The sequence below is a fragment of the Cherax quadricarinatus genome, chromosome 32, assembly GCF_038502225.1.
Source record: "Cherax quadricarinatus isolate ZL_2023a chromosome 32, ASM3850222v1, whole genome shotgun sequence".
Classification (NCBI taxonomy): domain Eukaryota; kingdom Metazoa; phylum Arthropoda; class Malacostraca; order Decapoda; family Parastacidae; genus Cherax; species Cherax quadricarinatus.
Window position 1 is genome coordinate 21008060 of NC_091323.1, and position 24252 is coordinate 21032311.

A 24252-nucleotide genomic window follows, 5' to 3' on the forward strand; every position below is an offset into this window, starting at 1 on the left:
AAAGAAAGTACCTGAAGGAAAATGCAGAATACAACTTTGGTACATCTATGTCTAGCAAGGCAGTTGAAAGTCTGATAACATGAACGTAGATAAGTCCGTTTATGGAGCAACTTACCATGTAAACAGATTGACTAATGTTGTAGTAGCCAGGCTTAGGCTTGGTTACAAGCATGTCTGGCAGAGTGGCACACACAGATGATGACCAAACCAAATGCAAAATATGTGGTCAGTCCTATGGTCATTATCTTGAACAAGATGTGCTAATTCTTCACTTATTAAGCATGTATTAAGTGTGATATACCAGGGTATGTTATCAATGAAAATAAGACACTAGAAATTTTAAGCAAATATTCTAAAAATGCTTGCAAGAGATTATTCAACTGCAGATATATATACTCGTAAATCAAAAATGTTCTCATATTAACCCTTTTGGGGCGTAGTGCCTAGGCATTTTCTGTATCCATATACTCTTCCGTTATGGTTTACAGGATGTATATGGGGGTGCATAATACACTAGCTGCTTCAGTGACAAAACTCTCAATCTCACATCTTAAATCTAAGCTAACCTAACCTTAATTAATTTGTCAGATAAGTACTGCTTGGACCAGGAGCTACACCCTATTTTGTATGTGGTATTATACACACTTCCTACAGGCCTATGCTTCCCAACCTTTAATACAAATAATAATAATAAAAATAATAATAATAATAATAGCAGTAGTAGTAGTAGTACAGGGTCTGGGGAGCGGAAGGCATGGAGTATTGATTCGAAAAGTAGCTGCAATCCTTGCAATCAAGAGTCCTTTACTATAATGAAAGCTCTCCTTTGAATGCAAAGCAGACGTAGAATTAATTACAAGTATGGAAAAGTCTAGCACTTGCTACCCGTCCTGACTTAGCAGCAGAAGCTTAGGACTCAGCATAATGTTATGGTTCTTGTTCCAGTCCATAAGGAAAATAACCCACATTGCTTGGCTTTTTACGAGTTATCGAGGGTTATTAATCCCTCGAGGGAATGACAGCCCGTTAAAGTCCTTTTTCTTCTGCCAAGATCACACTTTTACTGTCACACACGCGCGCACACACACACACACACACTTAGCCTAAAGGTACTAGAAACAGGAGCAAAATCATCAGTTAATTCCATCTTCTAGCAATAACGACACTAGAGATCTTACCAATCTACAGTTCACATGGAAACAGTAGAAAATTCACTTACCTACAATTGGACTACCAGAGAAATACTACCAATTTCAACCACTTAGTCCACCAATGTATAACAACGTATTACGAACATAGGTTTATTTATAGCCTGCACACCTTGTCGTAATGCGATAGCCAATAGTGTAACAAGCAAAAGACAGCAGAGCATATATGATTTGTATTTTCTTCAAAGAGGCAAGCTGGTATTTACAGTATTTAAACTATTTACACTATGTACAATAATGTAACAGCAAACATACAACACGGTGGTCAAAGGCAGAATGCAGGCACTAGATACTGAGCACCGTCAGCATCCGGTAGCCCAGACAAGTCTGCCAAAACTCGTGTGACAAGTGAACCACATTATTTCACAGCTTTGTCGGGCTTGTCTCTGACTGGCCAATGAACCGAGGTACTGATATAACGACGGAACCCCTATTAGATCGTTAACCCTTAGCACCTTTTTCTCTAGTCGGGAGTCCTGCCTATATGGGAGTGTGACATACGCCGTATAAATTGCAACGTACATGTAGCATGCCACATACTAGCAACAACTCCCATTTACTTTACCCACAAATAACTGGGACATAATAGCAATCTCATCAACCTAACTCACCAGTAAATAAGAATAAATTAGCAATTTCATGCTTCTAGTCCACGTATAAGTAGCGATATACTAGCATTATCACTTATGTCCTTACTATCTCGCATCTAACTAGTGAGGTGAATGGTTGCTGGGACTCCTAGCGTTGTAAAAGGTTGCTCGGAAACCTAGCTTTGTAAAGGGTTGCTCGGAAACCTAGCGTTGTAAAGGGTTGCTCGGAAACCTAGCGTTGTAAAGGGTTGCTCGGAAACCCAGAGTTGTAAAGGGTTGCTCGGAAACCTAGCGTTGTAAAGGGTTGCTCGGAAACCTAGCGTTGTAAAGGGTTGCTCGGAAACCTAGCGTTGTAAAGGGTTGCTCGGAAACCTAGCGTTGTAAAGGGTTGCTCGGACACCCAGCATGGTGCAAGGATGGTCCACTGACCGCGGGGTAAACAATACCTCACAATAACAGTCGTGGCAACTCATTATGTGAACGGAAAAACGGTGGAGGGGAGGAAGTGGGGGGGAAACGAAGAGGGGTATTGGACAAGAGGGAAGAAAGAAGGGAGGAGGGAGGGATTGAAAGGAGAGTAGAGGGAAGCAAGAGGAGGGTTGAGAAGTGAAGGAGAGAAGGAAAGAGGAACGGAAAAGTGAGAGGTGAGGGAGGGGAGGAATAGAAGAAGGTTGAGAGGTAGGGGAGGGGGAAAGATTTGGCTTCAGGGTGAGAGGAGAAGAGGGATGTGAGGGGAAGGGGAAAAACGTGTAGGGAGAAACATCGTGAGTTAAGAAGTAGAAAAGGGTAGGGGAGGGTAGTTGGAAAGGAGGGGAGAAAGGGAGCAGAGGGCAAGGTAAGAGAGGAAGGGTGAGGGAAGGGGTGAAGGAAGAGGAGAGGCGAGGGAGAGGGGAGGGGAGGGGAGATCTGAAAGGGAATGATGCAGGCTCTGGTCGTCTGATTGCCAATTAGGAAGGTTTGTTGGTGCGCCTCAGACGCCCTGAGGTACGTACGTCTGGAGGTACGTACGCCTGGAGGTACGTGCGCCTGGAGGAACGTGCACCTTGAGGTACGTGTGTCTTGAGGTACGTGTGTCTTGAGGTACGTGTGTTTTGAGGTACATGTGTCTGGAGGTACGTACGTCTGGAGGTACGTACGTCTGGAGGTACGTACGTCTGGAGGCACGTACGTCTGGAGGTACGCACGTCTGGAGGTACGCACGTCTGGAGCTATGTGCGCCCGCAGGTATGTACTTCTGGAACCACGTACGCCTGGAGCCACATACACCTGGAGCCACGTACTCCTGGAACCACGTACACCTGAAATCACGTACACCTGGAACCACGTACACCTGGAGTCACGTACACCTGGAACTAGGTACACCTGGAACCACGTACACTTGGAACCATGTATGCTTGTAGATCCAGTACCCCCCAAAACATTCCTTCATAAATCCATTATAACAAAGAGGCGCTAAAACCGTAGGACTGGGAGTGGGGGTGGAGGGCTGGGGGATCTCAATCACCTTCCATCCACTAGGAAAATAGCTTCAACTCCTGGAAGCAAGACCTCCAATAGAGCAACTCCACCCGGGAGACGGTGGAGCAACTCAGACCTAATTTATTGCAAATGTTGCCCGACGACCCAAATTTCAAATAAACTAATAACGTCATTTTCCATAGGCGGAGTTGAGAATTTATTATGTTCATTAGTTTAAATGGCCAATTATAGGCAAAAAAGGATATCCAATCTTAAAAATTATATATATATATATATATATATATATATATATATATATATATATATATATATATATATATATATATATATATATATATATATATACGTATATATATATATATATATATATATATATATATATATATATATATATATATATATATATATATATACGTATATATATATATATATATATATATATATATATATATATATATATATATATATATATATATATATATATATATATATATATGTGTGTATAAATATATAGTATGTATATATAATGTAAACTCCAGGTAATATATATATATATATATATATATATATATATATATATATATATATATATATATATATATATATATATATATATATATATATATATATATATATATATAATATACTAATGTCGTGCCGAATAGGTAAAACTGGTCAATTAGCAAGAACTCATTTAAAATTAAATCCTTCCTAAAACATTTCTCTTTTACATTTTAAGATATACACAAATAACCGCAGATAAAAGAGAGAAGCTTACGACGACGTTTCGGTCCGACTTGGACCATTGACAAAGTCACATTGTGACTCTGACAATGGTCCAAGTCGGACCGAAACGTCGTCGTAAGCTTCTCTCTTTTATGTGTGGGTTATTTGTGTATCGTTCCAGTCACAGTATTGTGCCTTTTTTTTTGTTGTTTTTGAAGATATATTTTTTTCATTTATGTTAATGTAAAAATTAACAATTTTGTACCAAAAGAACCTTAGAAAACTTACCTAACCTTATTATAACAAGCGCAATTTAATTTAGCCTAATCCAAATGAATATATAAGTTTATAATAATTTAGTAATAAACAAATGCAATGAAATATTTTTTTCGTTAGGTTTAGAATGATTTTCTCGAAATTATTGCATACACAAATTTTCGCTTGCTTATTCGGCAAGAAGAGCGTTGCTATTTAAGCCAAAATCGCAAGTGTTACCTATTTCAAAAAGGTATTTATTTCCCGTTCAAACTATCATTTATCTCCCTTCAAATAGCTCTATTTCCTTTTCAAAGAGGCATAAATGTAATTTTATTCAGTGGTGTGTTACATTTCTAGAGTAACGTAATTCTGTGGTAATTTATGTTGGAATAGTTGGATCCAGAATGAGTGCGGCGGATGATAGGAATGGATACACACAGGCTGATGAATAAGCTTGTTGGGAGCAACCTGACGGAGCTCCGTGTGGAGCTTCAGAAAGTTTCGCTCTGTGTGGAGCTTCATCATGTTTCTCTCTGCGGAGCTTTATCACATCACAAGCCCCTCACTCCCCCTTCAAACACACACCGAAGTAGCGACCAGCGAAGAGGAGGGGCCAGGAGCTATAAATTGACCCCTGCAACCACATATAGATGAGTACACACACACACACACACACACACAAGACCTATTTTTAAATTACTTTATCTATTTCCAGTGGCGACACTGCTAGCGGCGGCGGCTGGTGATGGCGGCGTGGGCGGCGGACAGCTGGAGGTGGAGATGGGCGGCGGAGCGGCGGTGGGCGGCGGCCTGGTGGACACTGTGGCCAACAATAGTCACATTATTGTTCTCCCTGGGGAGGATGCCAAGCTGGCCTGCCCCATACCCTCCGATGTGTACGGATCGGTAAGTACACTATCCTTCCCTTCCATTAAGACAGATAAGATTTGCTCGGATTTTTACCCACCCCCCTCCCCGGGGAAGGTTATCCAGGCAGGATAACACAAGAAAGTCAGTGTGCCATCGAGGATTGGCTGTCTTATATCCAATGGGGTCCTTCAATCTTGTCCCCCCCAGGACGCGACCCCACATCAGTCAGGTAGCACCCAGGTACCTGCGTAATGCTAGGTGACCAAGGACAACAGGTTTAAGGAAACACGCCCAATGTTTCTAACTGGTCGGGGATCCAACCACAGATACTCATTGTGATGCTAGAGCGTTGCATGCTCAGCCACAAGATTATTATTATTATTATTTTTATTATTAGTATCGTCAAGAGAAGAGCGGAAACCTTACGGGGTGTCATACTGCGGCTAGCGAGAAATAGAAGGTACTGAGATTTGATCGCAGGGTCGAGATCCCTTCAAGAACATCATCAATTTTGAAAAATAGAGCAAGACCTGACCTGTTTAATTGTTAAAAAAATGAGATTCACGCTCCGACATCCGCCTTGTCAGGTGGTGGTTGTGGGAGGTGCGCCCCCCCCTCCCCACACACACTTTGTCAGGAGGTGGGCTGGAGAGACTTGCCCTCACAGACGTCTCTCGCGTATCAAGCGCATACCGAGAGTAGGTACAAGTCTGTGAGAGAGAATTGTTGTAATGTTGACAGAGTGCATATGTTGAAACCCCATACCTTCACGAGAGAGAAAATGCCATGTTAGCCAGTGGTAAAAGTATTTAAAACACTTACGCTTCACAATTAACCTAACCACCCAGAGTAGAAACATTGGACGTGTTTCTTTCCACCTGTTGTCTATGTTCCCCATCAGTAAAATGGGTACCTGGGTGTTAGTCGACTGGTGTGGGTCGCATCCTGGGACACTGACCTAAGGAGGCCTGGTCACAGACCGGGCCGCGGGGGCGTTGACCCCCGGAACTCTCTCCAGGTAAACTCCAGGTAAACCTAACTTTCCCTGGTGTCTCTAGTATCATTGATAGGATTATTGAGATTAACACTACTTGGTATTAGAATGTAAAGAAATGAACCAGACACTGTCACTGTGAATCTTATTAAATCTCTATCAGTAAACACTCGGATATAAATGGGTTGTAAAAACATGCAATTACATTAAGTTTCATAACTTGCACGAACTGTATCACTGTAGACAACAAGAGCAATTCACCTATCCACTGAAGATGTGCTCATTTAATATCACATACCTGCAAGCCCCTCCCAAGTAGCTCATTGCTAGTAACCCCTTCCATAAATCACTTTTAAAAGCAACTGCTCAGGAAGAAACTTCTCGTCTAACTAGTAGTAATAATTTATTACAAGTTACAAACACTGATGGATCTTAGCAGGAGTTTACAGGCAGGGCTGCATCTACTCTCGATGCCACCTCCCTATTTAAGAACAAGAGGAACTTTAAGTTGGGCGTAAGAAATAACAACTGGGCGTCTACACTGCAAATTGAATTGTTTGTCATTTTAATGGTGCTAAGTCAACTGAAGACACTGAGCTTGACTCTATAGTAATTACTGATTCCATGAAGGCTCTTGACTCACATGATTAACAACATGCTCAATGGAGAAGCCAATACATATACTCAAAAAACAGGGAAACACGAATTAATGCACAATTGTTATGGATTTCATTGCATATTGGATTACTCCTTCCTGATAAAGTTGATACGTTGCCAAGAAAAGTATCCTGAAGAAGAATGCTAGACACCCAGATACGGGTGTCTAGCATTAGGAATAACATTAGGAGAGAATTAAATAATAGAACTGAATGTTGAAAGTTTAGACACATGTGCAACATCTGGATATGTGTCTAAACTTTCATATTGTCGGTATTTTATACCTTTCTTGCAGAACTGAATGTTATTGGAATGCAATTAGAAGCCTAAGTAGATCTATAACCCACTATGATAACATTAAAGTACATAAGTAGGTTTATGGAGCACTTGCAATGTGAACAGACTGACTAATCTTTAGTGGCCTGGCTTAAGCTTGATTGTAAAGGACCTGCCTAGTATGGGCCAACAGGTCTGCTGCAGTGCTCCTCCTTTCTTATGTTCTTAAGTACTTCTGGCAGTTTTGCAGACACACAGATGATGGTTAAACCAAATGTAGTCAATCCAGTGGTCACTATCTTGAACACTATATGCTTAATTGTCCAGTTATTGAGCAAAATAAAGACAGTATAATAACCAATTGAACATGTCAAGATATCTTATTAATGAAAATATGATACCAGATATATTAAACAAGTTTCCCAAATTTTCTTCTTACAGATTAGTGAACTGTTAACCCTTTTGGGGCCTAGTTCCTAGGCCTTTTGTGTATCCATATGCTCTTACGCTACCGTCCACAGGATGGATTTGGTGAGCATAATAAACTTGCCACTTCGATGGCAAAATGTAAATCCCGGCTGAATACCGTATTCAACTATTTAGGGACTGCAACAGGAGAAGAGATAAATCATTGTAATAAAAGTCCAAAAAACATGTTTTGAATTGCGTTATCAGCCGGCATTGAAGCTGCCGCGCTGTTGTTTACTATCTATAAGCAGGAAAGCTGCTCTCGTCTTCACTGAATAGCCGTTACGGCTATCCGGATCAAACCAATAGCGTTTTGTACCTGGGAACTTTCCAGGAAGGCGACCTTGATTTGACCTCAGCTGAATAGGATCCCACAAGAGATTCAGTTTAAGATGAGGTTTCTGTAAGAAGGATTCGCTTGTAAAGAATAGAATCAATGAAAAGAGGAATCTATTGTAAAGATAGATTACATTTAGAGAGAAGAACAAGGCAAATGAATTAAGTTAAATAAAGGTCGGATGAGAAGAAGGGAGTAAGGAGGAAAACCCTCAAAGAAAGAAACAAGGGAATACGAAAGATAAAGTTCAGAGAATAGAACAACAAAACAAAAACAAGAGAATGAGGAATAAAAAAAAGCACAGAAACGTTGCTGCTACTATTCACAAAAAAAACAACAATAAAAAAAATGTACAGAATAAATATATGATCACGATGTTTCGCTTCAGCCAGGACCATTATTAAGTCAAGCTATGACGTCGTTTGTCTAGGACGAACCGAAACGTTGTCATAAGATTCCACTGGCGAGTCCGAGGTTCTTTTGACGGAAAACATAAGAGGATTACTAGCGGCATACCACAGAGAATTTATACCAAAGGAATACCAAAGGAATAATAAGAACAGATTTTGGTCTTGGGAGATCACACACACACACAACCTCAAAGAACATTGGAAAGGGATATTCGTTCCCCAAATATTTGCTTACTGTTTGGAAATGGCCGAAAAGCAGTCGAAAAGAAAAAAACGAGTGTCCAGAAATGAATATCAATTTTTTCTATCTCTCTCCCTATATCATATATATATATATATATATATATATATATATATATATATATATATATATATATATATATATATATATATATATATATAATGTCGTGCCGAATATGTAAAACTGGTCAGTTAGTAAGAACTCATTTAAAATTAAGACCTTTCTAAAATTTTCTCTTATAAAGATATATTTTTTTCATTAATGTTAATGTAAAAAATTTAAATTTTGCTCCAAAAGAATCTTAGAAAACTTACCTAACCTTATTATAACAAGAACAATTGATTTTAGCCTAACCCAATTAAATATATTTTAGATTTGTTTACAATAATTTAATACTAAGCAAACATAGTGAAATATATTTTTTTTCGTTAGGTTCAGAATGATTTTGGCGAAATTATTGCATACACAAATTTTCTCTTGTTCTATATGGCAAGATGAGCGTTGCTATTTAAGCCAAGATCGCAAGTTCTGCCTATTCGACACGACATATGTATATATATATATATATATATATATATATATATATATATATATATATATATATATATTATATATATATATATATATATATATATATATATATATATATATATATATATATATATAATATAATCACAGATTGCACTACCTGCTTCTCTGTCCTCATGCATTGCATCCAGAGGGCTTGTAGCAGCGATTCTCCTTGAACATCTTAGGGACAAGATTGGAGTCCAGGACCAGAAGTTCATTGACGGAGCCATGATCTGGGATATTCTAACTGGCTCTGAAACCAGATCTGCTCCCCCAACAACTACTAACAGTCGCACTGGGATGGCCCGATAGTGGAGAAAATAGCCTCAACAATGCTTCAGAGTGTGTCAGGGAAGGATAGAGCCCTCCTCTTGGCAGTGAGAGCTCCTCATGCAGGGGACTTTCTGTTGGCTGTTCCCAACTCCAGCCTTGGCACACGGCTCGACCCAGAGACCATCCGCATTGGTGTTGCCCTTCGACTTGCCGCCCCTATTCTCGCCGAACAAAGGTGTATTTGTGGCAGTGAAGCAGCACACCGATTCGGGTACCATGGTCTTGTGTGCCGTAAATCCGAGGGAAAGCTTGCAAGACATGAGGAGGTTAATAACATTATCAAGAGGAGCCTCACAACAGCCGGATGCCCAGCAGTAAGGGAGCCACCCCAACTATGCAGATCTGATGGAAGCCAGAAGCCTCCAGATGGTGTCACACTTCAAGCCTGGACAGACGGGAAACAGGTGGTGTGGGACTACACATGTGCATCTACCTTGGCTGATACCTATCTCCAATACACCAGGGAGGAAGGAGGGGCAGCCGCCAGCTTCAGGGAGTCCCAAAAGCCTAGAAAATATGGAGAACTTGTCCATCATTATATGTTTGTTCCCATAGGCTCAGAGACCCTTGGCTCATGGGGAAAGAGTGCATCTAAGTTCCTTAAGGAGCTAGGCAAAAGACTCATCAGGGTAACTAGGGATCCCAGGGCAGCTAGTTTTCTGTTCCAGCGACTCAGCACTGCTATTCAGAGGGGTAATGCCTGCTGTATTTTGGGCACGCGACCCAGCATTGAAGAGCTGGATGAGATTTTTGCACTATAATCAGTGACAAACACGTAACAATATGTACTAGACATGTAGCTCTCACATTTCATGTACTGCATATGCCATCTTTATATCAACAATGTATCTCTTAACCCTATATATATATATATATATATATATATATATATATATATATATATATATATATATATATATATATATATATATATATATGAGATGGGATCCATCTCTGGTGTAAATTGTGGGACTCATAGCCTCGGACTTGATAAAAAGGCTTCAAGGAAGAATATTTGGATTTCTTCCTGAAGCTGTTTGAATATTCTACTTCCCCTACCACCCCATCTTTTCATTTTTTTACACACACACACACACACACACACATTATATATATATATATATATATATATATATATATATATATATATATATATATATATATATATATATATATATATATATATATTTTTCAACAAGTCGGCCGTCTCCCACCGAGGCAGGGTGACCCAAAAAAGAAAGAAAATCCCCAAAAAGAAAATACTTTCATCATCATTCAACACTTTCACCACACTCGCACATTATCACTGTTTTTGCAGAGGTGCTCAGGATACAACAGTCTAGAAGCATACACATATAAAGATACACAACATATCCCTCCAAACTGCCAATATCCCAAACTCCTCCTTTAAAGTGCAGGCATTGTACTTCCCATTTCCAGGACTCAAGTCCGACTATATGAAAATAACCGGTTTCCCTGAATCCCTTCACTAAATATTACCCTGCTCACACTCCAACAGATCGTCAGGTCCCAAGTACCATTCGTCTCCATTCACTCCTATCTAACACGCTCACGCACGCTTGCTGGAATTCCAAGCCCCTTACCCACAAAACCTCCTTTACCCCCTCTCTCCAACCCTTTCGAGGACGACCCCTACCCCGCCTTCCTTCCCCTATAGATTTATATGCTTTCCATGTCATTCTACTTTGATCCATTCTCTCTAAATGACCAAACCACCTCAACAACCCCTCTTCTGCCCTCTGACTAATACTTTTATTAACTCCACACCTTCTCCTAATTTCCACACTCCGAATTTTCTGCATAATATTTACACCACACATTGCCCTTAAACAGGACATCTCCACTGCCTCCAACCGTCTCCTCGCTGCTGCATTTACCACCCAAGCTTCACACCCATATAAGAGTGTTGGTACTACTATACTTTCATACATTCCCTTCTTTGCCTCCATAGATAACGTTTTTTGACTCCACATATACCTCAACGCACCACTCACCTTTTTTCCCTCATCAATTCTATGATTAACCTCATCCTTCATAAATCCATATATATACATATATATATATATATATATATATATATATATATATATATTTATATGTTGTGCCGAATAGGAAAAACTTGCTATTATTGCTTAAATAGCAACGCTCTTCTTGTCGAATAAGGCAAGGGAAAATTTGTGTATTCAGTAATTTTACAAAAATCATTCTGAACCTAACGAAAAAAAAATATTTCTTTGTGTTTCTTTATTATTAAATTATTGTAAACTTATCTAAAATATATTTAGTTGAATTAGGCTAAATTAAATTTTACTTGTTATAAGTTTAGGTAAGTTTTCTAGGGTTCTTTTGGTACAAAATTATTAATTTTTACATTAACATAAATGAAAAAAATATACCTATTCGGCACGACATATGTATGTGTTTGTCTGTTTGTTTCTGTAGTAAGTACATGGAACATTGGCTGTATCTTCGTGTAGCCAGCAGTGCTACCAATCACCTTATTAAATGTTTACAAAAGAACAACAGTGTGGTCTTTGCATCTGAGTCATAAATCATTTTACTCTGAATTCCATTATGTCATTAGATTATAATTAACATAATGAGGGGGTAATCGTTAATTAAACCTCTAGGAATCATACAGCGGTAAACATGCAGCAACTCCAGTTTCTTGAAACAAGAGCCCTATACCCGTCTCCTTAGTGAAGCTGCGATCCCATGACCACTATCGTGTTTCCATAACTTAACCGATCCATGTTTTATACACCCGAAATTATTACAACAAAAATAAGCAGGTGTTAAACCATACTGAAGGTAAACAATACACGTGCCTTTGTCATCAGCAGTGCTCCCCAAAAACTTTTATTTTAAGGAAAAGATTTATTTCTAAGGGTGCACTGGCTATCAAGAGAGCAATTCACCTCTCTTGAAAAGATCGTCCGGGTGGCGACGCCAAATATGCTCCTCTTATCAAAGTTTTGCAAATGCCTGTAGAAGTTATGATTGTATGAAGAGATTTTAGTCAGCCTTTCTGGATCCCAGGTCTCCTGGAGAGTCTGGGAGGCGTTTCTCTAATGCTGGAGTCATGTTTTGATATTAGAAAGTACTCAGTGCTTCATGCATTTCACGTCTTCTGTATTTCGCTTCCATTTACGTGAAGGTGTAGTGGTTTTGTTTGGTTCGTCAGGAAAGAGCAGCACTTTTCCCTGACACGGATGTTTGTCAGATGATGACCCTGTAATGAACTGTTGGGGCCCCCTACCAAACTAGCGGTTAAATGGTTAACCTGCCGGCCGGCAGTACCACTGGGTACGTCATCAAACCCATTGTGGGGACTGCTGAGCCGGCCTTAGAGCAGTACGTACCTAAACACCTCACGGTACGCATCTAAGCAGTAGGTACCTGAACACCTAATGGTACACATCTACTGGTCTTAGAAGCATTAAGTACCTGAACACCTCACGGTACACATCTACTGGCTTTAGAAGCAGTATGTACCTGACCACCTCACGGTACGCATCTAGGCAGTAGTTACCAGAACACCTAATCGTACACATCTACTAGCAGTAGAGTATTCTATTAGCGTTAGAGGAAGCGCTCACCGCAGCTCACCGAGTCTGTTGGCCTCAGTTATTTGACGGCCGCATTCAGTGTGCTTGCAACATAGTGTGTGCTGCATCGGACCACCTTGAGGTGTGTCAACTGGTCTTGAAGGCGGTAGATAGTACTTGCCAGACCATCTTACGGTGTACTTCTACCGGCCTTAGAGAGTATTTACAGGACTCGAATCGAATCGAGGACGACGAGAGCTGTCGTAAGATGGGAAGGAAGAAGGATATGGAAGGATGGAAATAACTGGAAAAGGATGGGGAGGAGGGGAAGAAGAGGAATCAAGGCAAGTGGCTCAACCACTTTGGGACATGTGGTACAAAAGTACTGGAGACGTAGATAGAGAGGCTTGACTGATGTCATTGCTTGGCTCACTAGGAGAGGATGGCGAAGGCAGCGGTAGGAGCTGGGAGTGTCAGAAGGCAGCAAGCAGGATGAGTTGGTTATGGTCTTAAACCGTTTATCACTGCGGTAAATTGTTTTCGGGAGAGTTGTATCACACTTATGGGAGAGCTGTAGTAGTATTCGTTGGTTTGGAGTTGGTGGAGTATCTGGTTGTAGGTAGGGAATGGTCTTTCTTCGCTTTGGTACGATACAGTGTTGTCTTGGAGATGTTGGATGAGTTCTAGGCGAGTCATGCTTGCAGGGTACAGCCTCGTGGTGTAGAATATGAGTCCTTTGTGTTTAACCCATGGTGTTCCAGGTAATCGACGTGAGCTAAGTAGAGAAGGCGGTGGTGGAGTAGAGGAAGGTGGTGTTGCTTCGTTTTCAACTTCAGTAGACGAATTAGAAGATGTTTCTGGTGGTAAGGCTTCTGATTGGTTGGATTCAGTGAGAGGTGGTGGCGGTGGAGGCTTCTCATTGGTCGTTATTGGATTGACGTCACTAGTTGGTGTTGATGGAACTTCTGCAGAAGAGTTGGCGATTAAGTTTTTGGTGAATTTGAGAATTTCTTCAGAAGGTGGAGATGCTTGAAATGTAAATGAAGGCATGTTATTTAATGCAAATAACTCGTTGATGGTAGAGTTAAATGATCCAGGTACAGCCATGTTTTGCATATGAGCGTATAGTAGACAGTAGTGAATCTTTGTTACGTCACATGTTGGAGGAGTGATGGTAGTGGTGGTGGTGGAGGCGGGCTGAGTAGATGCTTGAAGTAATTTTGTAGTGTCTGCTTGTATTTTTGCAATTGCTGCATACGTTGGAGTGTTGCTAGTAGGTTTTTTCTTTGCTGCATCTTGTGTTTTCTTCATAATATCCTTTCTGGTAGGACATTTTGCTGCCAGTGTATGGTGATCATTACTCTTGCAGTTTAAGCACGCTGGTTGTGTTGGAGCAGCAGCGGTGCAGGAACTGAAGGTGTGTCCCTCACTACCACATGTAGTGCAGAACTTCTTGTCTTTTACTGGACATGCTTTGGTGGTGTGATGGTATGAATAACAGTTCCAGCAATGTTGGATGTAGTGATATCTCTCTGCTTCAATGTAGGTAGGGCTGATGTAGTAGACAGCAAGACCTTCGTTCAGTGCAGTGGCAGCCATGTTCACGTCGGTGAAGGTGACCTTGATCATGGACGTTGCATTTGGGATTTTTGTAATGCTGTCAACAGTAGCCCAAGTATTTTGCGTCTCGATGGATGACTTGAGTTCAGCAGGTGTTTGAGACGTCAGAATCTTGTCCAGTTTTTTTAGGAATACTGATTTCCTTGCCCTGAGGGCAGGAGATGACGTAACAGTAAACCCTTGAGTAGTAAGAGTAGTGATGGCTTCTGTAGTGAGTAGCTTCTCTGCTTCAGCATCATCGTGACACACAACAATGAATGCTTCTTTCAGTGACAATATGGTGTTGAATTTTACTTCCAGTGCTCTCTGAACAACAGTTGCAAGAGCAATCTTCGTTGAATCATCAACGGTACCATTTCTTGGTTTGATCTTTACAAGATTTGCGTAGCTCATCGTGTAAGTCAAGGCGATGACAACGCTGGTAAAGGTTCCCCTCCCCAACGGGGATCGTAGGGAGACAGAGTAAGTAAGGAGAGCTGCTATGACCTGCCTGGGCGAGAGTCAAGAGCAGAATCCTTTTTCTCTATTTATCTTTACAGGACTACCGGTGATGTCTGCGGACTCACCGCCTACGCTGGTCAACTGTGGGCCGGAGTCATCAGATGCTGTTTAGTGGGACATTACATGAAGAAAAGGTTGGAGTGTTACACTGAACTGGGCTAGGACCGTAGTGTGACACTTAAGCAAGTATGATGGAGTGGAACACTGAGAAGAAAAGGGTGTCGTGTGACACTGAAGATGGCCTGGTTGTAGTGTACATTGAATAGTGTCATGTGACTAGCCTCGACAAAGACGCTATGCGGGTAGTGTGACGCAGAGACAAGGGTGTCAAGTGTGACACGGTTGTGAAAGTATTACACGGAGAAAAGGGTGTCAAGTGACACGGTGGAGAAAGAGCGTCACAACTCGGATAAGTGTAGTGAGAAACGCAGTTGATTGTAATTTATTTTAAATGTTAATTTATTATTTTAGCATAGATATATAGTGACACAGGAGTGTCAAGAAAGTTGTACCCTGTGTAGGGTTACGAATTATTTAGTATTTTAGTTAGATGCTAATTATAATTTATTATTGTAACATATAAATATATATATTTTAAATACCTCCTAGACCAAAGATTGATTTTTATATAATATTAAAGATTAATTTATTTTAATGTATATGTATCCCGAACTCTTTATTACAAAAGGAGTAAAACTACCATCTTTAAAAATCACTTTTTTTGTAATATGAACAAAAAGGCATAATACCGTGACTGGAACAATACACACACAACCCACACACAGGAAAGAGAAGCCTATGACGAAGTTTCGGTCCGACTTGGGAGCTAGGATTTTCTCTCTAACAATAAATATTCACCCCCAGTGTCCTAGAATATGTTATGAGAATGCATACTCTCCTGTTTATTTTAAGTGTAGAAGGTCCAGGCGCCAGTAATTGTCTTCAAAAGTCTGTAGATATCACGATTTCAATGATTCTCCAAACTACAAAGCCCATAGTACTGAAAACCTCTTTCACACCCTTTTCTCCAGCCCATTCTGGGACGAGCCCTACCTTCCCTTCCTCCCATCTTTATTTTATACTCTTGGTCATCCGATTCTACTCCACTCTTTCTAAATGCTCAAATCACCTCCACAACTCTTTCTCTGCTCTCTGAATCTAATCCTTCATCGTGTTCTAATTTCTATGCTCTTAATTCCTTGCAAAATAGGCACCTCAAACATAACATCTTCACTTTCTCAAGCCTCCTCGCTGCAACGTTTAAAGCCCACGCCTCACGCTTATGTAAAAAGAGGTTTGATACCACAATATTATGGTACATTCTTCCTTTTGCTTACATACATAAATTTCTTAGTTTACACTAACACTTCAACACCAACTGTGTGTCTCAGGGCTAATGGAGACAGACGCCAAACACTACAAGGGTTATACATTTTTTTTCGCTAGTCAATCGTTAGGTATCTGCACGTAATGTATGGTAAACCCCAGCGGAGACTGAGCCATTCTCCATCACAGATGGTGAGCCACACTCCATCACAGACGACAGACAGGTAATGAACCACACTCCATCACAGGTGGTGACCTTGGAGCCTAAATGGAAACTAAAACCTAAGATTGAAAACAAAACCAGAAGAGGTATAACAAACAATACACCGAGGGAGAAACAGGAAGGACGAAGACTGCCCAAAGCTGAACCACCTGGATGAATAACTGACGCAGGAGAACTCCTTTCACACCTTTAACTGCATGTTTAACAGTGCATGGTTCTCTTCAAACTGACTTAGCGCTTCTTTTTGATTATAATAATAATAATCTCCAAACTGAGCCTGCTGAATAGGCCGGCTTCCAAAAAATTCCTTTACAGAATGGGCGTTGAGGGAGTGAATCTGATCACGATGAATACAGAGGCAGCAACAGAAACATCACCTCCGCAAAAGCAAATACTCTAGTGCAAATGGGTAAATAGACATACACATATATAAATAAAAAAAGCCCCCACCCACCAAAAAATATATGCATATGCACAATGTACATAAAAAAAAACTAATTCACATCCACACACACACACACACACACACACACACACACAAGCAAGAACAAAAACGCCCTCCAACACACGTATATATGCGCACAAATACACACGGATGCGCTCCCCCACACAAGCACTCAAATACTCGCATAAATATACTCAGAAGCAAATAAATATAAGCAAGCAAAAGCATTCGTGCAAAGTGGCTGTGATAAGCAAAATAATACCAGTGAATCAGTGAAAAAACAAGTGTTCGTGATCTGCAAGGAGTGTCCGTGATAAAATAAAAGTGTACTTATTCATGAAAAAAGTGCCTGATAGGCGAAAAATATCTATGCAATGAAACAGCATCTGATCAGTTTAATGAAGTTTCGTGATCAGCTAAAAGAGAGAGTCCGCAATCAGCAAGAAAAGGTGCATGAACAGCTAAAAATGGTCCAATATCAGCCAAGAAAGGTCCAAGATCAGTTATGAAAGGTCCAAGATCAGCTATGAAAGGTCCAAGAGCAGCTATAAAAGGTCCAAGATAATCTAGAAGTCCAAGATCTGCTGGAAAAGTTCCAAGATCAGCCTTGAAAGGTCCAAGATCTGCTAGAAAAGGCCCAAGATCAGATACAAAAGATCAAAGATCAGCGAGAAAAGATCAAAATCAGCTATAAAATGCCCGCATATAAGAAAGCACATTGCAAATATAGTGTAAGTAAAAACTGAAGCAAGAACACAGGAACTAATGCTTAATGAGCTTTGTCTTAATTGAGCTTTGAGTAAGCTTACACATGTGTGCGTGCCCACGTACGTACCTGTCTCGACCTAACCCGACTTATTGTATGTACGAAAACAGTAACCCTCTCATTCACAGAGGTACACACACACACACACACACACACACACACACACACACACACACAGGTCCTGAGAGAGGGAGCAGAGGCGCTTTGTGTACCACTAACAACAATCTTCAACACATCTATCGATACAGGACGACTACCTGAGGTATGTAGTCCAAAATTTTAGAAAAGGAGACAGACACGAAGCACTAAACTACAGACCAGTGTCACTAACATGTATAGTATGTAACGTCATGGAGAAGATTATCAGAAGAGTGGTGGACCACCTAGAAAGTAATGAGCTTATCAACGACAACCAGCACGGTTTCAGGGACGGGAAATCCTGTCATAAACGTACTGGAGTTCTCTGACAGTGTGACAGCAGTAAGAAAAGAGAGAGAGGGGTTTACCTGGGGAGGGTTTCGAGGGTCAACGCCCCCGCGGCTCAGTCTGAGACCAGGCCTCGTGGTGGCTCAGGGTCTGATCAACCAGGCTGTTACTGCTAGCTGCACGCAAACTGACGTACGAGCCACAGCCCGGCTGGCCAGGTACTGACTTTAGGTGCTTGTCCAGTGCCTTCTTGAAGACAGCCAGGGGTTCACTGGTAATCCCCCTTATGTATGCTGGGAGGCAATTGAACTCTTGGTATCTTAGCACAAGCTGTATGCTAAGATACCAGCTCTTAACCAGTAGACGAGTTAAGTAGGATAGCATCTCAAAGCTTTTAAATGAGCCGGCATAGGCTAACACCTCTGAGTCTGTAAATTCAACAGTGTAAAAAATTAACTGTTTAAATAGAAGATTACGACTTCATGAATAACCTTCCCTGTAACGTACTGTATCACAGCAATAATGCTCAGTAGTTTTCAGGTTTATATGGAAAGAAGCTTATGTTCATTAGTTTACACTGAGGCGACAGTGTAAACTGTAAGCTGTATAAACTGATGTGTGTTGGTAATGCTTTAATTCCTAGTGATCTTGAATCCCCATCTTTGCTGTGTTTTTATCGTGTCTGCACTACTGTTGTAACACTACTTTGGACTATATTAAATGAGTGTGTCATTCCTGTATTCTGTTCTAACGGAGCTTTGGAATACCCCATACCCCCGGCCGGGATTGAACCCGCGGTCATAGAGTCTCAAAACTCCAGCCCGTCGCGCTAGCCACTAGACCAGCTAGCCACAATAAGATTCATCCAACTAGGTATATTTCTACACCATAGGAAAGTTAGCACAGGCACCTCTGTGACCACAAATGCAAGTTTTTACAGACGAATCTCCAGCTAGCGTGGCCGTGACGAACTCTAGGGACTTGAGCTAGAGTTCGTCACGGCCACGCTAGCTGGAGATTCGTCTGTAAAAACTTGCATTTGTGGTCACAGAGGTGCCTGTGCTAACTTTCCTATGGTGTAGAAATATACCTAGTTGGATGAATCTTATTGTGGCTAGCTGGTCTAGTGGCTAGCGCGACGGGCTGGAGTTTTGAGACTCTATGACCGCGGGTTCAATCCCGGCCGGGGGTATGGTTTATTTGCAATCGTGTCATTACGATTTCTTAAGTCAAGTCACATTCGACGGGTGTTATAATGCTGTATTTTGTAGCAAATCCTAATCTGGAAAAATCATTCAATAGTGTTACATTGCTGTAGTTTGCTGTATCGCTACTTGAAGATACATTACGCTACTTTTAAATGTATTAGTGCTGCACGAGGCCCTCCAGTCTAGCTAAACGAACAGCTTATCTAAACTGGACCTACCAGTACAAGGCCGTCCAGATTAATAATTACTAATATATGATCATATAATTATCATTATCAATATTTTTAGTCTTTATTCAAATGGTTTAGTCTTAAAGAACAGGTCGCTTGTTCACTCTGGTGAGTTACATATCACATTAACACGTGAAAGCTATACAGGGTATATACCTGCTTTTGGAATGCAAGGTTATTTGGGAACGTGTAATAATCATCACAATACCTTGTGTCGCGTGCAGATGCCAATAACAGCGCCATAGTGAGGAAAAAATTATTTGGAAAACTATATAAAGTATGTGGGTGGGTGTAAAAATATATATAATGGGCATTCTTATCCAGAGAAATTTCATTACCATGAGTCTGTTAGGTTTGACAGCTCTGAAGAAATATTGATTATTACTAAAAGCATTAACTAAGTCCATATCCATTATTAGAATTCTTTGGAAAATTTAATAATAAACTCTCGAAGCTGATTAATTTTATCATGACAGGAAAAATACTAAACAGAACTTACAAACACTAGAAGGAAAATGTATTTGTATTAATATAGTTACAGGATTGACTCACGAAATCGTAGTATCACGAGTGTAAACAAACCAGGGTAACGGTGGGGTTTGAGCCATGGGGAGGGAGTCGTAAAACTCCAGGCCAGTGCGTAAGTCACTAGGCCAGTTGGCTACAAAAAGATTCGTCCAACAAGGTATATTTATACACCATAGGTAGGTTAGCATGGGCCACCACTGTGACTACAAATGCAAGTTTTTACAGACGGATCTCCCGCCGGTGGGATATTCATCTGTAGTCACAGTGGTGGCGCATGTTAACCTCCCTATGGTGTATAAATATACCTAGTTGGATGAATCTTATTGTAGACAGCTGGTCCAATGACCTACGCACTTACCCAGAGTTTTATGACTTACTCGCCATGGATTCACCCCCCCCCCCTTCCTTTCTCCTCTGTTCCGTGGTATGATGGAAGTTTGCTCTCGCATGAAGATGACAGTGTTATGTGATTATGGAGGCAATGCTTCATTACTCTTAGTACTCCTAATCACTGCTTACTATACAGTGGGCAGCATAAAGTAGCAGCAGAGGCAATGGAGCATCACTTAGCTAGAGTTTACTAAAGGGTTACATTTGCTTCACGAATTTTCTCTAATTCAAACCCGTGTGAGAATTTACTCCTCTGATGTTACTTCAGACTGACGAGCGCCGTGACGTTATTTACACTTCTTATGGGATATAACCTCTAACTCCTCTACGTGTTTATTTTACATATCTGACCTAAAGCGATTCACTTAATCATACATATGAGGACTTTTTTCTTTTTGCATTACAGTTGAATTAATTATATGTGAAGATTTAATGTGTTATCCATATAGGACTGAGTTAACCATGTGAAAGATGAGGGGGACAACTAAAGAACATATTACTCAAAAGTGTAAATAATATCTTGTGATGGTACCATAAAAAATTGCTGTTAAAGAGGCTGGCAAATCTTGGCGACGAATACGTTCGTCACTTGGGAGTTTAAGGAAGGGAAAATGAGGAAGGATGTTTAGAGATATGAACATCGCTTTCATTTCAAGAAAATACTCAGCAGTCTTGGCAAAACAAATAATACAAAACGCACATAAGAAAGAAGGAGCACTGCATCAGGCCTACTGACCCATGCTGCAGGCGTACTGTCCCAAGCTAGGCAAGTCTAGCTCTTTCCTTCTGGTAGATTTTCTTCATTTGACAATCTGCTCAGTGAAAGTTTTGGTAATTTGAGCGACATATTGCTCTGCCTTACCGGTCGAGACTGTAAGACATGTTGATGGTATATGTAGTTTAATGCGTCTCAGCATCGCCTTCCTACAATATTTTAACTAAAATTGTTTTCTGTACGACGTAACAATAACTTAGGTGCCCTTATAAGACTTGGTTTTGTGTCTTCCACAGCGAGTGTCGTGGCTCAGACGGAAGGACATGCAGCTTCTGGCCATCGGAGAGACCCAGTACACGAACGACCACCGCATCTTTGTGTCCCATTCAAGACACTCCCACAAGAAGGATTCAAGGCACACCCAGGTAAGTCCCATGTACACCGAGGTCAGAGCCCGCCCAGCTCTCACTCACTCTCACACACACACACACACACACACACACACACACACACACACACACACACACACACACACACACACACACACACACACACACACACACGAGTCTCCATGCACACGAAGGTTGGGAAATATAGTTCAAGACATTTGCTAGAGGAAACATTTCGCTACGAGTGGCTTCTTAACTAAGACATAAGCTCCTTTTAGCGAAGCGTTTCCTCTAGTAAATGTCCTGAACTGTACATAAGTGACTTCCCACATCTTACCTGTACCAACATGCCATTTTTCAAACGAAGGTTAGTTCTCCCACACACATACCAGACCTGCCACTTTTCATTGGCATGTACCTAATAAGATGGTTCAAACAAGCTGAAGTGCTTTGTAAACAATCTAATTTTGTACATTGTGCATTTAGGATATATTCTCGTTAATTATGGTACTTTTTTCAATATATTAATATAGAAACCAACTCTAAGCTTGCTAATAATTAATAGCAACACTTGCACGCGTGTTTGCTTTCCTGAATATAATAACTAAATGCTAAATACAATTAGAATTATGCTATTTTGCATAATATATATTGTTCTGTAGATCCTGAATGTCAAATAGACAAAGGGTTAGGTGGGGAAACTATTAGACTGAATGATAAGAAAGATGACGATGAAAAGGACAGAGAGAGAATCCAATAAGACCTCAGAGTCTCGTTTGTATAGACTCTTGAGAAGTCAGGGCAATTGAGACTGAAATGTTCATCCCCAAATATTAGCCCGGCGCGTCCTATGGGAACGACTAGAGCTTATAGAACCGAGCAAACAGCTGGAGTATAGTAGAAAAAAAAGCAGAAATGGCCAGAAGCACAGTAGTTTGAGCTGTTTAAAAGTGGTTTCTTTTATGCCTATTTTATGACAAAAGGTGACTTTACGGGGTGCAAAAGGCAGTTTATATACAGTAAAGTGTACACTTGCTGTAAATGTTACAGCAACCTTATTCTCCCTCCTCTTCCTCCCTGTGGATATTGTGCATTAGTAATCGCTTATTTAGCAATTACTTACACGTGCATGCCCGTGTGTACACATGCGTATGTGCGGGGAGAGGGTGCGGAGGGGATGGCGCAGTCTCCTACCACTAGTGATAATCGTACACAGTTCAAGGTTTCCTTTGTTTTGGTGCCAGAGAGAGCTTCTTAAGAAAATTAACGTAGTAAAATAAGGATAGGCCGTAAGTCCCGGCTTGTCATGAGAGCCAAACTTCATCACCTTTTGCGGCACATCAAGCCTGGACGTGCAGACAGTCCAGGTCTTAAAACCCGCCATCTGAAGTTGCAAGAGTTGCCGGAACATTAAGCCCGTGGGTGTGTATAAAGAGGCTTATAACCCGGCTGCTCGTTAGAGCTCAACTTGGGAACTTCGACGTGGGTAAACTTGTATCAGGCAGCAAGACAGAGAGAGACTCGGGGTGAAAATGGATTACACAAATTAATCTCCGCGAGGTACACCGCCGCCGGATTTTACTTGCCAGCTTTGTGACGAGGAGCTGTCCTTTACCTCTCTCAGGATGCCACATTGACCCCTTCCGTCCCTGACCCCTGTGACTTACCAAGTGTCGCCGTCGTCTGCACCTGAAACACTTCACCCTCGCTCACAGCCTTCTCTTTTCCTGCCTAATTCATTCATTCCTCCTTCTCTCTTCGTAATTATTTCCTATCCTCATCCTTCCTCTCCATTTTCCTCTCATCCTCTTCTTTTTTCCTCCCTCTTCAATGAACCTTCTCTCCAATTTATTTCTCCATTCTTTTCCCTCTCTCACTCCACTTCAAACTTAGTTTCCCCCTACACATCCTTCCCTCAACCTCTTCAATACAGTTTCTCCTCCTGCTTCACCCGCTCCTCCTCCTCCACTTATCATTTCCTTCCTACTTCTCTTACTCCTGCGCCCCTCCCTCCTTCAGCATTAATGCAAGCGTAGTGTTAGGAAGGCGCGAGAGGCGGATAATTAAGGGGGAGTGGAGGAGGGAAAAGAGGCGTGCCTCCTCTGGGCTCTGGTTAATTTAATGACCAGAAGGTATGGTAATGAGTGGAACTACAAACTTAAGTCGCCTCGAATTAAGCTCAATGCCGTAGGTGAGGAGGGAAGGATGGAGAGGAAAGGAAGGAAAGGATGCAAGAAAGGAGGCTGGGAATGAGGATTATGCATAGACTAAGGAGTAAAGAAATGATGAAGACCGTGGTAATATGAAAGGTGTAAGTCAAAAGTTAGGGAAAGATTTTTTTTAGAAAGTTTGGTCATTTAGAAAGGTTGGAACAAAATAGGAAGATAGAGAGGGAGCATAAATCCAGAGCTGATGGAAGGTGTACGGGACGTCCCAAGAAGAGTTGGCAGAATGTGAAAAGAAAAAAGTTTCGAGTGATTGGGGCTTGAGGATCCTGCA

General features: G+C 41.0%; 1 protein-coding gene across 2 annotated transcripts in view; it reads left to right on the forward strand.

Moving 5' to 3' along the window:
* Positions 1-24252, forward strand: part of LOC128690152 (limbic system-associated membrane protein) — a 400710-nt gene that overhangs the window by 343467 nt on the left and 32991 nt on the right. For both annotated transcript variants that reach the window (XM_070090504.1, XM_070090503.1), the window contains exons 3-4: positions 4977-5167; positions 21661-21789. In XM_070090504.1, coding sequence (XP_069946605.1) covers positions 4977-5167; positions 21661-21789 — 320 coding nt within the window. The remainder of the gene's footprint in view (positions 1-4976; positions 5168-21660; positions 21790-24252) is intronic.